Source organism: Thunnus albacares, chromosome 9 (genome assembly GCF_914725855.1).
Source record: "Thunnus albacares chromosome 9, fThuAlb1.1, whole genome shotgun sequence".
Classification (NCBI taxonomy): Eukaryota; Metazoa; Chordata; class Actinopteri; order Scombriformes; family Scombridae; genus Thunnus; species Thunnus albacares.
Window position 1 is genome coordinate 22467253 of NC_058114.1, and position 16556 is coordinate 22483808.

Here is a 16556-nt window from a genome sequence, read left to right on the forward strand (position 1 = left end):
AAATCAAGCAGAACGTCCTGGAAAAAATTAGTCTGTGTATTCTCAAGAAAAAAAAAAAAGCATCAATGTTTGTGGACATGGCAGAATTACGTAGACTGACTGCCTTCAGGGTCAGTTGTGTTATTATTTTAATTAAAACAGTTTATCACATTTGTATTGAAAAGACAACTCAGAAATATACAATTAATGTCAATTATTGTTTATATCAATTCAATTATCCTATCCTAATTATAGGCAAAAAATAATAATAATCTTAGCTTAAGGCCATTAGCTTTTTCCGGAGCTTTCAACTTCATCTCATGGTTTTCCTCAGTGGATGCGATTGAAACCTCAGGAAAAGGCAAGTAAATAAGCTTTTTTCGCAAAATTATCCCAATTTAATTTACTTTATTAATTAATTAATACATTTAAAATCATTTTAAACAATTAATAAATATATACATTACAGATGATAATTTAATTTCACATAGTAATACAGTAGTAGCAACAGATTTTTTTTTTCTTAAAGTGAATCTTTATTTATGTCCTCTTGGTTCCGCGTGACGAGCGGACGGAAGGATTACGCTGTAACACACAAAGCTGTAACGTTTCCGGCCAGCTCAGCGCGTCAGCCCCGTCAGTCCTGTGGTGTTGTCAGTTTACAGCCTCTCAAACACTGGTACCAGTTAGCAGCAGGGTTACTCTTAGTGGTGCAGAGGTGAGAGCGGAACAGCGCGGACATGGTGCTGCTGACGATGATCGCTCGGCTGGCGGACGGACTGCCGCTGGCCGCGTCGATGCAGGAGGACGAGCAGGTTACAAATTCAGCCTTTTTTTATGCCTCTCTGGCCGCAAGCTGTCTGTTTGCTTTCTCACAGCTCAGTAAATGCTTCCGAACTACTCAAATACTGTCGTGACACGTTAAATAGATGAGCAGCGGTGACTCCCAAACTCACAGGATGGTTTCCTCCAGCCAGATGTGGAGGACACACACATACACGCACAGAGTATACTGATTATTGCATGAGTATTACGTGGAGCCTCTGACCTGCTGATAGTACAGGACCTGGAAGTGCCCTGTACCTGTAGTAGGCCTGAGTCAGCCTTTTATTTACCTAAAGCAACTGCCTCATTCCTGGGAACTTAATGAACAGGTTCATCGTGTTTCAACCGCCCTGATCAAATGTTTTGAATCATCTGAGCATTGAACAATTTCATCAGTTCATTTTGAGAAACTGTTCTGCTCCAACCTGTCATTAAGCTAAACACAGTCCACTTTAGGCCTTCAATAACCCGGTAAACCTGCATTCCTAAATCACATATGCTCTTTATTTGGTTTGATTAACTCCAGAGAACCATCCACACCAGTGTTTCTAGTTTTAGCTCCAGCTTGGTCCATCACAGTGAACATAAAGTCTGAATAATTTAATTTTTACAGATTAATATTATTGTTACACGGTGATGCAGTGAAAGTGTGGAGCCATTTGAAAAGACCGCACCTCACAATAATAACACAACTTTGACCTGAATGACAGCAGACTTTATCTCCACCATGATGCATTACATAACTCAAGCAGATTTCAACACTATACAATATGACTGTCATAGCTAATGGGTATGAATGGAAACCAATGGGTAGTTCTAAGGTAGGAAGATTACATTTCAAAACCTGTATCACTACAGCATAGGGTGCAAAATACTATATGATTTGTAATAAATTGACTAAACATGCATAATTAATGGGTTGTGCTTAAATGAATTGTAAACGGCTGATTAAAGGTAGTAGTTTGTAACATTTCCTTCAGTAGAGCGTGTACAGATGAGAGCCTGATCTGTATCAATGGGTTTTAAGGACTGTCAGCATACATGTTGCCTGACAAGAAATTAGAAATGTCAGTACATAAATGCCAAAGATATGTTTGAGCTAATTGAGAAGGTGTGTCTGCAGTATATAGTTTGTCCACCAGAGAGTGCTGACAAGTTAATTTTTCAACTGTTAAATGTCTAGCTCATATCTTGCAAAGGTTCCCTATTTAAACAAAATGTTTCTCTATGTTTTAAAAATATACATCATCTGATATTTTGTAAATGGATTTATTTTAATTCTCAAATATCGGGGAATCCTTTAAGGTGCATACAGAAAACTGCAGCATCCCTGATTCAGTTCCAGTTAAAGACATGTGGATCATACATCTGTCAGCTGTTTAATAAATGCAACATAATCTATATTTCTATTGGCCGCAAAAGTCCAGAATCTCATTTTTATTTAAGTAAAGATGCTTTTTATCATATATTTATCATGGTTTTTAAAGGTCTAAAGAAAATCCACATGGGAGAAGATACCAAATAATATGTTGACTGTAAGCCACATAGTTTTTGCACCCTAATTAAGCATTGTCACATTTCTGTTGGCGGTTTAAATATAAACCACCACACCTACAATATCATGGCTCCACAGTCAGCTTCTTACCCACGATTTAAGGAGCGGTCACTAATCAGCTTGTGAAAAATGTTCAAACAGATGGATGGCACTGTGACATGATGAGCTGTTGTATTTTTGTTTGAGCATGACTTAACAGGAGTCTAACAGTTTTTTCCTCACTCTCTTGTGTTTGCTTTCAAAAAGGGAAGTGAAAAGGTTTGTTGTGTCTCTGCTCTGTGCTTCAACATCGTATGTGTGTCTGTGATGCTACAGTGGTAGTTTTAAAAGATTCGGCCATTTCTAAATCATTACAGTCAAGAAATAAACACCATTCGGCAGCCAAATGCTGACCATAATGAATTTGTGATGGTTAAAAAAAAAGAAAAGCGTGCGCTATCACGACTAACATTTCCTCCAGTCTCAGATGTAGCATCACACTGCTGAGTCTGTCTGTAGTCTTTTATGCCAAGCATTTATTTTCAGCGCACTCTACAGGGCAAGAAATGAACACTAAGTCACACAGTGTGAAATGTGGATTGTAGGTGGTTTCTATTACTGTCTCGCACCAAAGCAGGTCACCACACTTAAATTTAGTTGTTTTTATCTCCTCTGTTGGTTAACTGAAAGTTGCCTGTGAAGTTTATACGTAATATGAGACAACAATGCAAACAAAAACCAATTTCTTGCCCTGATTAAACACTTATTGCCTGTGTGAGATATGGCTGTGTGGTTTGGTAACCAGTGCTGGTCTGCTGTCTGTTTAGTTGGGTCGTGACCTGCAGCAGTATCAGAGTCAAGCTAAGCAGCTCTTCAGGAAACTCAATGACCAGAGTCCCACGCGCTGCACTTTAGAGGCGGGTTCCATGGCATTTCAGTGAGTATGAAGCATTACGCAAAGAACATTAATATTCTAACTCACCATCTGTCTCAATTAGGTTATTTCAGTAATGGTTTCTGGACAGTTTTGATGTATTTATGCAGTCATTAAAATAAACTCACTTGCCCTCTACCTATAAACTGCCCATACACACTTTGTGTTTTAAATCATATCTTTCTCTTGGTTTTCTTTGCAGCTATGTTATAGAGAAAGGAGTCTGCTACCTTGTGCTGTGTGAAGCCAGCTTCCCTAAGAAGCTGGCCTTTGCTTACCTAGAAGACCTGCAGGCAGAGTTTCACGAGCAGCACGGAAAGAAGGTCCCCACAGTATCCCGGCCTTACTCCTTCATCGAATTTGGTAAGAAAAAAACAATGCAATTAAAGAGGGTGTGGGCGAAAGTCGTCTCTGCAGTAGGTGTGTCCATGTTCATGAGGATAGCTAGTAGCTTGCTTTTTTTGCATTATGCTTAATGCAGTATGTAAATAAGCAATCTATCACTTTCTCCAATAATTTATGTGACTTTGTGTCAAGCAGTTCACATTTGTTGTTGCTTGAAGGGGAAAAAATGAATCCCAGAACTTGCAATACTGAACTTCTTGCGAAAACGAACAGGGCTGCGGCACATTCAATAGGTCATCACCCTTCGACTATCACGTCAGTTATTAAAACCATCAGGGAAGGGATGTTGTCTAAAGTGCAGACACAACAGTCTGGGCCAAATGTCATCTTCACTCAACCACTCTGCCAGTGAAATATTTAGAGAAAAGACTCCACAGATTTTCTGTAACTGCTTTTGCTATTCGTCTCTCTCTCTCTGACCAGACACCTACATCCAAAAAACCAAGAAATCATACATTGACAGCCGAGCGAGGAGGAATCTGGGCAGCATCAACACAGAGCTCCAGGATGTACAGAGGATCATGGTGGCTAACATAGAAGAGGTGCTGCAGAGAGGAGAGGCTCTCTCTGGTAAGTCTCATGTTATCTCAGGCCTGTGGAGGTCTCTTGAGGTCCAAATGGTGCAATACGCCTTTCTACACTGACTGCTAAAAGTACAGGAAAAATTTTACAGTGTGATCCAGTTTTAATTATGTGTCTCTCTCTCCTCTTTTCCTGTTATGTTTTGAACTCCCGTTCCCTTTCCTCCGGTTTCTCCTCCCTGCAGCGCTCGACTCCAAGGCCAGCAACTTGTCCAGCCTGTCAAAGAAGTACAGGAGCGATGCCAAGTATCTGAATACTCGTTCCACCTATGCCAAGCTGGCAGCCGGTGGTGTCTTTTTCATCATGCTCATTGTCTACGTGCGCTTCTGGTGGCTCTGAGAAGGGAAAGAAAAGAACAGGAAGGAGGTATTAAAGTGGAAAACGAGCTGCACCGAGTGTGCAGATGCTAAAAACAGGATCCCTGACCTTAATAAGACTTTACAGACATACCACCGCCCATGTTGTTGTGTGATCTGAATATAAATGATGTCATAATACACAGCTTCATTATTAGCAATTACACAGTAGTGCGCTAGTAGTTGCCCTGGAGTTAGGAAGAGGAAGTGTGTGTGTGTGTGCCTGCGTGTGTGTGCGTGCGTGTGTGTGTGTGTGTGTGCCTGCGTGCGTGCGTGCGTGTGCGTGTGTGAGAAGGTCATTTGTGTGCAAGTGTGGATGAAAAATGACGAGAAGAATCAATTTCCTGTTTTGTGTTTCCAAACCTGTACTGTACTATAACATGACTGCTTGATTTAAACTTGTATACTGTCTAATGATACAGAAAAGAGCAAAAATAGAAAAAAAAGACATTTAATTTATCACACATTTAATTTGAGCACATCATATGGGTATTGGCTTCCATTAACATTATAATCACAGTAGTGACGGCTTCATGAGCCTGGATAGATATGTACTACTACCTTAACCAGTTGAATATCCTCAGCAACAACATAGGTAATTTAAGTAGACTTTTTTTGTTTTTTTTAAAGATATTGTATGGAAGCCTTTCAAATGCTATTTCATCTGTGTCTGATTTGGCAGATTCCTTTAGCCACAATAGGACGTCAGTGACCCTGACTAACCTGACCTCAACAGAGTGTGCCCACGCTCCCTTTATGCTCTCTTGCACCGTGACTGTGTGGACCCGCACCTTTCTGTTGACAGGCATAAAGACAAACAAAAAAAAAAAAGATTTGATGTCTGCTTGGGTCCTTTTTATTTTGTATGAAGTTTACACAAATGTAGACTCAATTTAAAAGTCGATTTCAGGCTGAGAAGGAGAGTCACAGGTGTTGGGCAGCTGCCGTCTGCTCACAGTTGGAAACGGACACCTCTCTTTCTGTTCTGTCTGCTATCTATGAATAAAATCGTTTGCACAAAGCATGTTTCCTTTCTGTCAGAGGACGTTGAGTTGAACTGATGATTATCAGGCACTCTTCAACTGGGAATGCAAATCGTGATGCATGCTTTTTAAAGTTTGGGTCACATTCTCATTGTTGGTTAAGTCATATGCTGTTTGCAGAATAATACTTCATTGACTTAATTTCAATACTCTGTCGGAGTGGGCTTCTATAAGACAGTAATTTGCCATTTCAACACAGCAATTAGTCTGTGAATTGAATCAAATGAGATTTAACCTTTGAAATGTTTTTTCCTGTTATCATCTGAGTAATATACAGCATGCAAAACACGTCTTGGGGAAAAAAAGAGCTCTATATATTTAATGTGGGGGGAAAACATCAATTAAAAAAACACTTAAGTCACTCTCAAATTCTGAGTAGGAAACTAAGTGACTCAGAGGGCACTCCCAATTAACACATCATTGTCTTATACTGATAAAGTTATTTCTTCCAGACCTACAAAGGGTTTCAGCGGAAATTAGTGATGAATACTAGCAGACTGTTGAGGCCACTTATGCTGATTTCCAAAATCTCAATGCTTTCCTGAATACACTTCACTCAAACGCTACATCATAGTGTTTGCCACTGAAAACACATTCTGGTGATACCGCTCTTATCCAGCAGGTAGAGTGCTTTGCCTACCGTTGCGCTGACACAGTTGGAAACTTAGGTTCAGAAATCTCCCTGAGTTGCAACTTCTACTGCTGACAGGGGCCTCCTGTTAGCTGAGCTCCAAATCATAGGTTAGTTTTAAAAGATGGGGAAAAATATAGGCCTCAGCTTCCGGGGCAAGAGAAAGAATAAAAATACAGACTGCTGAAGATGCAGGTTTTCAAAGCGCATTAGCAGTAAATGCAACAACTGGCTTTGTGAGCTGACTAAAGACGAATCTTCAACTTGAGGTAGAACAGGAAATGTCAGAGAAAAAATGAGAAGCAGCAGAGGGTAGCGTGCCAAAAACAAACCACAGGGCACAGGCTAACCTTCTCACCTCTCAAGGGAAGCTGTTATTTGTGAGTTTGGTCACAGTTGTTATCTTTCTTTGTAATCTTGTTCCACTAAAAACAGCTTTGATAATCTGAAAAATGCTAAATTTTTTTTACTGCAAATTTTCCTTTTATTAACTGTTGTTGATTACCACTCGTCTTTGTGTTTTTGTCTACTTGTTAGCTGTTGTGTGTGTGACACTGTGCTGCAGCAACAACATCAGCTAGACAAAATTATCTTTAATCACATCTTACAAGTGCGTCACCATCTGTTTTTCGTCAGTATGCAACAGAACTGTTATTTTCAGTCCTGCAGAATTCTACAGTCTACAATCAACATTTATACTACAGTACTTTTGGGTATAATTTATTGTTTTATTTAAAGATTAAACTACTTGTAATCCTTTTAAAATACATTTCAGCTTTCTGGGACAAGCTGACCAATAAAAATGTACTGTAAAAATATAAAACTCTGGTGACAGTTGAAAAATTCAGTAATTTCTTAAAACTTGACTTTCCAGACACAGAAAAGTAAAAAACTGAACACTGACACACTGAATTTCCTGTTGCATAATTTTTTTTTTACGTATTATCATAATTTTATCTCCTGATTATTGGTGATTTCCCAATCTTGTCTGCATTCAGTCTTTTCCACTGAACTTGATAACAGTGACTTTTCTTCCTCCGTCACACATGCGTAAGTCTATCAAAGGGCCTGCATTGCAAAACAAGGGTTTGTAATTTTGTGAAGTCATACAAATACAGAATCTGCTGGGGGAAAAAAATAAGGAAGTGAACCCTATAGGTAAAGTTAAAATCAATGTGTGTGTGTAAATGTCACAGTGATTAAAGAGAGGACAACGTACCCCTCTCTTACTCCAGCACTTTCTCTGCTTCTTCTGCAGGTTACCATAGCAGCAGCGAGTGTGTGACAGTCATGTGAAAACGAAGCTGATTGGATTAAAATACTTTGTGTGATCAGGGGTCAGGAATACAGCGCATGTACTAAACACACATAGCCTGATTTAAACACACACACACACACACAAACCGACATGGGTAGAAATGTTACTTTCTATACATTAATCAGCTTTGTTGAACAAAACCTGCGGCGTGCACTCCTGCTATTTCCTGTCAAAGACACAACCGCAAGATTGTCCACCCACACTCGAACTTCTCCTGAGTCTCTTAAAGAAACAGGACATTAAAACAACGTAACCTTGACCTTCACCTTCAGCTGATACGTCTCAAAGTCACCGGGACACAGCCAAGCATGAAGATTCAGACCCAGCGAGACAGTTTCAGTCATGTTTCTGGCATCACATGAGCTTTTCACTTTCCTTGAGACAAACATGCAGACAGCGTGCTTGGTTGCAAATTCATTGATTCCTCCTCATGTGCCCTATGTCCTCTGAACTTCACAGATATGATCTCATTAAATGGGAGGGCAGACAGTAGAGAAACAGATCTGTACTGCTGCGTTGCAAAACTCTCTCACAACTTCATCTACTTACTGGAGACCTTGTTCTCTAACAGGATGTGACAAAACTGAAAACAAAAACACACTCAGAATATTTTAATCAATGCTTTAATGTACAGTTGCTGTAAATCCCTGCTGAGCAGTTCAAAAGAAACATTACAGATTTGTAAGAACAGTACTGTTAAATGGAAAAAAAATGAAAATGCTTTCCTAGAAATCTGAATCACTGCTTGCATATCCAGATTTTTAGTGATTTAAACTGAATTAATGAAGGGAAAACAAACTGGCGATTCAGCCTGATTATGAGGCTGCTAAGTTTCCCAATGTACACGTAAAGTGTGGTGGAAAGGAGCAGTATGAAGCAGACCACAATGACGGATACTGTGTCCATCTCGTCCTCTGTGAAGGCCCTGATAAAAATTCCATCCCATATCAGACCAGACCACCTCATCCCAGCTGCTTCCCCCCGTCTCTTCCCCCCGTTCATCCTCTTCTCTCAAACTCCCCGTCTGATCCAATCAGAGTAAAGGGAAGCTGCGGAGACAGCAGCTGTATGGCAGAGGAGAAGGTCATAAAACGCAGAAGGCCGAAAGAGGAAGTTAAAGGGACCTGGTGAGTTATTGCCCCCAAACGTACACACCGGGTCCTGGGAACCGGGAACTTCTCACAGGGGGGGTCGGTGTGGTGCGCGGAGCAGGGCTGTTCCACAGGCCTCGACCTGCGCTGCACGCTGTGTGTTCTTTATCACCTCATCGCAGACCACTCCTGACCCATCACACCTTGCCGTCATAATTCTGCAAGAGTCTGTTTAAAAAAAAGAGCAGAGCTTTACATCTGTAATAAAACCGATGTAATAAATGATCTTTTTCCCAGCACCGCATATTTACTCACATCTCACGCTGAGTGCTCGAATTGCCCTTTAGGTATGTCAAACTAGCGATGTCATAAACAACAACAGGATACAGAGTGGGAAGAGAAAAATGTAAGAGAAAGTGAGAAGAGATGTTCACACGCATAAATGTTGTCACTCTACGAGAGATGCGTCATGCATACCTGGTCAAAACACACCTCTGCTCTCTGCATTTTCTGCATTACTGTGCATCGTTAGTCCCAGAATAACAGTATAATGTACCGTGCACTAAAGAACTGAAACCATAAATTTCTCTCAATTTTCTTCTGTTGCTTCCCAGTGATTCTCATTTATCTCTCCATTCCTTTTAAATAGATAACATTGTTGGTTTATTAATAGTGTCATATCTGATACACAAGCACACACATACACACACACACACACACAAAGCTGAGCTGTGCCTGTGAGAAAGTGAGGGCTGAAGTGTGAATTCCAGCCATGCCTGTCTTTTAGCAGCTTGTGAATTTATGATACAATTAACCCTGGAAGATATGCCCAGCACACTCACTTTACACGCTCACACAACTTTCAGTGTACACAGAAACCTTCACATTGAACATGACAATTACCGGAAAAAAGTTCAACCTAGTGGTGATATTGTACAAAATCATCACCAGATGATGTCAGATACTTAAAGGGAAAACTTTTGAAGGAAATGAAAACAGTACAAGTGAATGTAATTATTATCTTAGTATTTCTGTCTATAATGTAGCATATGTTACGTCTGTGTGGTAAACATTATGGACTGCGGCAGATTAGTTTGACCTAATGCACCCTTGGGCAGAGACCAAGGCATGATGGAAGAGGGTCTAAATGTATGTGTCAATATTTTTGTGTGTTTATGCTTTGGCATTTGAGTGCATATGTCCGTGCTTAAATTTGTGTCCCTGTATGTGTGTTAATGTATGGGAGAAAGACTCGGGTGACCTCGGGTCGACATTGACGGGACTGAATTTGCCCTCGAGACCTTTCTCAAATCCAAATATCGTCAGCAACAGAATGTGTAGATTTGTTATAGTGAATTATTTGCAGAAGTCACAGTGGTCTTTCTGGTCTTTTACTATTCCTCCTTTTATCTAAATCAGTCCCCGCTGCATAAATATACGTTCACCTTTACGGCAGCTTATAACAACCACAATTGTCAAGGCCAAGGTGTTTTTTTTCACCGTTGCAGTCATTAAAAAAAGTTGTTCTAATCTTGCACTTCACCCCACTATGATTCTCAAAATGTGATTCCAACAGTCATTTTTGTGAGTCAAGAGCAGTGTTAAGATCCTCTTACCCTTTTTACTGTCATGCTGTTGCCGCATGTTGGCATGCATTTTATAATTTACACCTTTATTTTTTATCTCTCTATTTGCTTCCTGCAGCAGACAGTGAAGCTTTATTAATCTCAGCAGTGCAGTTTTAGAGAACAGAGGAATGTTTGCGCTTCTCACACAAATGAGAATTCCGCATGCATGAGTGCATGCCCGCTATGTGTGCATATGTATATGTTTGCGTACGGAAAATCTTATCAATCTGTTTCCTACTAGTCACCTCAGGTAGCAGAAGTTAAAGGCATCACATAGTATATTCTTAACTTGTGTTTCTAGCTTAGGGACTTGCTCCTCTGCACAAATCGAACCATCAAATCCAAACAGTCACGTGAATCCTGTGTTACAGTAGGGTGACTGGAGGATACCGTCAGCAGTGATAATGCCAGCGAACGAGGCAAATATGCCAGTTAGGCTACATGCTGTCCTTAAGTTGTTTGTAACCAAGGGAGTTGGAAAAGCATGGTGGTGTTTTGCATGTGTGTGTGTGTGGGTGGGGAGTATAAACATGGCAGGAACCAGATGACAGTGCTGGGGCCGTTATTTTCCCACAGTGCAGTATAAATAGCCTGCTAGTGTGGGGTGACGGTGGGCAGGCAGGGGTGCTCGAGGGAGGATCCCATCCACACACAGCACATTCCTGTCCACCTGGCCCTGCCAGAGCCATAGGTCACTTTACAGGATGTGTTCATACACACACACACACACACACATACTCAAGGAGTGCATACACACATCCCTCCTCCCCCTCCTCCTCCTCCTCCTCCTCCTCCTCACACCTTTCCTTCATCACCTGTTACCTCATCTCTCTGCCAGCTCCCCTTTTCTCCTCATCAGGGACCCCTTTGGCTGAGGCCACTACCCACATCACGCTTGGTCACATCAGGCACTCGTGCTCGCTGACTCTCCACCTTTGACCACTGTGGAACGCCATGACGCACATGTTCACTCGCACACACACTATCTCTGTTTCTCACACGAACATACGCATAAAATCCATGCTTTCTCCGAGGAACTTGACCCCCGCAGAGTGCTACATTAATGTAACCGTATGTTCAAAGTCACAGGATATCGAGCTCTAATGAAATCTGCTGGAGATGGCGTTACAGCTTTTTCCCTTGTTTTGCCTGTTGTGGGCAACATGACGCTGTTGGCTCAGTAATGGTTCACAAAGTGATTCATCAGCTTGACAATTTATCAAATAATTACAGCCTCTGATGACAACCTCGGCTTAATGGACTGTTTGGTCACAGTAAATCAGTTTGTAGCTATTACATGCAATGATTGCACTATGAAATTACACTTTTTATCTATGGCTACTCTGCATGGCTTTTATCTTTATATATCACAGTAAAAAAAAAATTGCACAGGTATGTTTACTTTCTTTGGAGAAGGTCCCATACCTGACCATGTAAATGATAACACTGATTTAGTGCTGATCTGTGTGCTTTTTTTCTTAAAGTGATGCATGCGTTATCTGCCCAAATGTTGACATTTGGCTCATATAACCTCAAGTTCACACAGGAAAATGATTTACTGTGATTAAATACTTGGAAACCCTTCTATCGCTTCTACATCTCTCTGTAAATTAGACACCGTGTGGCTTCTCATCTTGATGACCCCGCACTGGTGGCCAAACTCTCCCTGTTGATGTTTTTATCAAGGAGATCTGAAACTCGACTGATCTGATATTCTCTAACGTCTTACTTATCATGGTCACAGCCACAGAGCAGAACAACACCGTCCACTCCAGCTCCCTTGATTTTATTTAAACCTCTTCTTAACATATCTACGGCTCTATAACAGAAAGAGACACATGTAAAGCTGTCTAGTGGCCGCTTTCAAAACAGGTCAGTGAGAGAGGAGGTGATAATCAACCCTAAATATACCCCCTTTAGCTTCCTGTCCCCCCAGATCTGCTTACACAGTAAAGATGACATTAGATAAATGATGCTTCCGGCACAACATGTGCAAGAGTCTTGGTGGGGGCACAGAGGGCATAAAAACTTCACACCTACTGCTTTCATGAAGTTCATGAACGCTCATCTCAGTGACCCCTCTCTTAACTAAAACTGATCTGAGGGAGGCACATTTGCCTGCTTTAAAAGTTAACAGCGTTTTTTTTTTGCTTGTGTTTTAGAGCAAAAAGTGCAATAAAGTGTCTCCCTGAAGCTAACAGAAGCCTCCAGAACCACTTTAAGTTATGCGCAACTGTTTATGGTAGCAAATCAGCTGCCACAGCAGGGTAATGAAAAGTAAATCAGTCCCTGCCACTACTAATTATAGAAAGGCATCATGTATACGCTTCATACTGACTCTCCTGCCTGCCATCTTAGAACGTAAAGGCTGGCTGATGTTCTTCTTAAATGACAGGCGCTGATTTGGTTTCCCATGGCTATCATGTCGGGGGGAAAGATGGCGTGTTTATGGTTAAGGGGAGTGTACATGTACTTTTACACACACACACGCACACGCACATACCCTCTCTCTCTCTCTCTCTCTCTCTCTGTCTAGTGTAATCAGTCTCTTCTATCTGCCCCCCTGAACACCATGTTCTGCAGTATAAATCTACTGGCTGACAGCTGGAGTCACCCTGACTGATGAGCTCCAAATCAGCATGAAGAGCCCCAACGTTGATGAAAGCAGCTCTCTAACTGACATGACAGAGGCCCGATGACTCTGATCCACTTTTATTACTACCCTGTGGTATACAAAATACTAACACAAATACAAAAATCTAACACTCTTGTGGTATTAAAATTGAAGTTCTGGTGACACACCCGTTGATTTCCATTTGTTTCTGACAGTTCTGACTGCAAATAAAAATGGATTTTTAATGTGGTTTGTGAATTTACTCACTACTAACACAACTGTAATTATCTAATCTACTTTTGTTTCACCAACCTGATAAACCTGGGGGGGGGTTTGTCATCTCAAACAAGAGATTTGAAGTTGGAGTCCCTGATGTATTCAATAGAAACGTGGTTCAAAGGGATTTAAAGTATCAGTGAGACTTTGTTTGCTAATGCTTTATTTTTTCTTCTTCGAAACTATGTCAGACTTCTGTGGTGGAAGGTCTTTCATCAGCGCAATGGCAAGGAGGAACTAATCAGTGTTTTCTGCTCACGAGGCAGATCCACACCCTTTCTCACCCCATCCTTCCCAAACTATAGAAGCCCACATCTGGAGTGACATCATTAGGAAAACAGTGCCGCAGACAAACTGATCCTCTGAAGTGATTTATATCACAGCACTACTGGCTTACAGGACCAACTGTTAAACCGTGAAATGCGGGATTCATCAAAGTGTATGACAGGAGGAATTCTGAATTGAATTGAATTTGCCATCTAACAATCTTGTGACAACAAATTTCAAAATAAAAAAAGCAGGGTTTATATGTTTTGGTGAGAGATAAGAAGAATAAGCAAACACAAGACGTGGTTTATCAACAAAAACAGCATCTGACCAAATGCCTGAGCAGGGTTTGTTGTCCCGCCAGCACCTGACACCCAACCACGCATGGAGAGCTAGAGCTTGACATTGGCCACAGCAACAAAAGCATTGTCAGTACAGACCCCTGAGGAGATCAATTTGCTCCCCCTGGTCCCAGGCCTTTCAGCAGGGTTGAATAGAGGACAGAGGGCCGGTCGCAGCGGCAGGAGGCTCGGCAGTGTTTCTCTAACAGGGTGTAAAGACAAACAAATCACTGGGATGAGACGTGGTCTTGTTATTGTGATGAGCCAGCAATTTACACCTGGATCATTCTGGCTGATAAGGGATAATTAGTTTGGGATTACTAACAGTTTATAAAGCTAGTGTGAGTGTGTTTGTCTGTGTGTGACAGAATAAAGGGCAGCGTTGGGGTTTTCCTGTGTTTTAGATGTCAGTACTGAAGCCAACCTTGATGTAATTAAACAAGATTATCTACTGTGAAATATTTTTCTTCTAGTAAACAACAAGAGAAGTATCTTATCATGTAGGTTATTGACACTAACCTGAGCTTTAAACCTAACCTGTGTGATAACTACAGCTGCAACTTAGAATTACTTTCATAATTAATCCGATGATTAGTTTCTGGATTAATCGATTAAACAAAACAGTGAAAAACGTCTGTCATAATTATAAAAGGAGCAATAAGACATCTTCATTTGTCCCAAACCCAAATAAATTCAATTTAAAACTTTATTAAAAAGGAAAAACTGCTGATTTTTCCACATTTTTAGGAATTTTGGCTTAAAAATGACTTGTCAAAACTGTTGCTAATCAATTTTCTGCCAATCGACGAACTAATTAAACTCTAATGATAACAAAATGAAGACATTAAACTCAGAAGTGACATTATGTTTTTCTTTTGGCAAAGATTGAGATCACTTCTTCTTACAATTCCTTACATTATTACTAATTCTTTAAAATTTAAATGAGATTCTCTCCCCAAAACAGTCCTGCCAAACCAAACCAAGAAACCTGAGAAATTATTGACCAACCTGAAACTTGCAGGTAACAAAATGCATGAACACTGATTAAAGAGCCCACCTGGATTTACTCACCTGGTATAATCTATCTTCACTTTTATTTCCTCGCACACAGTACCAAAATGATGTAGTCTGGGTCTTCAACAAGAAAAAAACATACTAAGTATTGATTAATTTGGCGTACAAAATGTATAAAGCTAGTTTTGGAGCTTACAGGGAGACATTTTTATTTACCACCACTCTTTCAAAGTCAAGAATCTTTTGCCCAAATTACCTGAACACCGCAGTTGTTAACGATGAAGCCTTATGCTCAGTATGGCATGAAAAGTCATGCTAGAGAAGAAAGTTAGTGAAGAGTGGGTGTTAGAAGACATATCGGGAAAAAGCGTGTAGTTCAAGGGGAGGAGAAAAGAAAAAAAAACATCATTGAACGGGTTAATTTTGAGTCATCCAAGCACCGAGAAGTAGAAAAATGAGAAAAAAAATTCCTCCGCGGCGGCGACACAGAAAAAGAAAACTTTGAGTGTGCTTTTTTTTGTTGTGTCCTGGATACAGTCAACGAATGTATTAAGTAGTACGAATTTTCTAAAGAGATCTTAAATAATTATAATTTAGATATAGGCGTTTAACACGTTTTTCACCATCGTTTCACTCAAATGATAGGTCCACTGTGACTTCAGCGGAAGGATATGTGTTCTTGTGTCTTCCCGCAGTGACTTCAGTGACTGGTGAGTGTAGAGAGGTGGGAGACTTTTTCAGCGCCGTGTGTGACTAGTTGAAGTGAAATGTATGTGTATTTTAAACGTTTTTAACGTAAACGGCTTGTGGGTCACACGTAAAGATGAACTAAAATGTTGTAATTTGGCCCTACAAGTCGTTTTTCCTCTTTATAGTGTGTGAGCCATTTTCAACGAGACTTTTTGAGAACTAACCGTCCGGGAGACAGCTCAACTTTGGGCTGGCGACCTTATGTGGATTTTACAGAAAATATGGAGCCGATACCCGGTTTATCTTCGGGCAAATCACTAGTCCTCGTCTTCTGCTTCATTCAACTATCTCTGGGTAAGTTTTTTTACGATGTTGACGCTTCATTAGCTTTTTTCCCTAATAATTCATAACTTGTCATGATCACGTTTTTGTTGCCTCTGCATCAGCGGGGCACGGGGCTCATATAGCATCTCTACACACACTGCGTGTACACTTGTGTCTGACTTGCCAGGTGATTTCCTTTGATAAAGTTACGTTTGACAAAGTAGAAACTGTTCCAGAAAGTAACTTTAGATAGAAAGCTGACTTATAGTAAACATTTTAACCGTAGTTTGTGCCGATTATTTCGTTCGTGTGGCTTTTTAATAGACACAGGTAACGTTATGGCCTTTTACCCCAAAACATATGCTAGCTAACTTTCACCTACTCCTATTTTATTATAACATCCTGCTGGGGTTTAGTGTGTCACTGTAAGACTCACCTTTAAGAACGTTAACTTTGCAGTATTTTTTCTGTCTGTGTTATCACTAACTAATTTTATTCTTAATACTTTATCATATCCACATAGTTTCAAATACTTCAGTTTATTGTGAACCTCCACAAGGCCTCTGAAAGTGAAGCTAACGTCGCTCTGTGTCTGATTCAGAGGGGTATGGTCTGATTGATATGGATACTATTGCCTACAAGTCTGCTCTGTCTGAGCAGCACAGCTGCCCAGATGTTAAACAGCGAGAGCGAAAGAATTCAAA

General features: G+C 40.6%; 2 protein-coding genes and 1 long non-coding RNA gene across 6 annotated transcripts in view; 2 read left to right on the plus strand and 1 right to left on the minus strand.

Annotated features, from left to right (window-relative positions):
- The first annotated feature begins 555 nt into the window (after window positions 1-555).
- Window positions 556-5636, plus strand: sec22bb (SEC22 homolog B, vesicle trafficking protein b). Its single transcript, XM_044362337.1, has 5 exons — window positions 556-794; window positions 3166-3275; window positions 3475-3635; window positions 4101-4247; window positions 4444-5636. The coding sequence occupies exons 1-5, from the start codon at window positions 720-722 to the stop codon at window positions 4596-4598; spliced, it is 648 nt and encodes a 215-aa protein (XP_044218272.1). The 5' UTR covers window positions 556-719; the 3' UTR covers window positions 4599-5636.
- Window positions 5637-8214: 2578 nt separating this feature from the next.
- On the minus strand, window positions 8215-15273 carry LOC122988363. Of its 4 annotated transcripts, none has more exons than XR_006404782.1 (5): window positions 15095-15273; window positions 14896-14958; window positions 13815-14026; window positions 9014-9055; window positions 8215-8926 (listed from the first exon to the last, which is right to left on the minus strand). It is a non-coding gene; the product is annotated as an uncharacterized LOC122988363 (long non-coding RNA). The 4 variants fall into 4 exon arrangements; XR_006404780.1 differs by having other exon boundaries at window positions 11149-14026; window positions 15095-15194; XR_006404783.1 differs by lacking the exon at window positions 9014-9055 and having other exon boundaries at window positions 15095-15270.
- A 41-nt stretch (window positions 15274-15314) lies between these two features.
- The window catches only part of notch2 (notch receptor 2), a 44347-nt gene continuing 43105 nt past the window's right edge, over window positions 15315-16556 (plus strand). Inside the window, 2 exon segments of the mRNA XM_044360615.1 lie at window positions 15315-15548; window positions 15714-15882. Of these exon segments, the coding sequence (XP_044216550.1) occupies window positions 15810-15882 (73 nt within the window). The 5' untranslated portion in view covers window positions 15315-15548; window positions 15714-15809.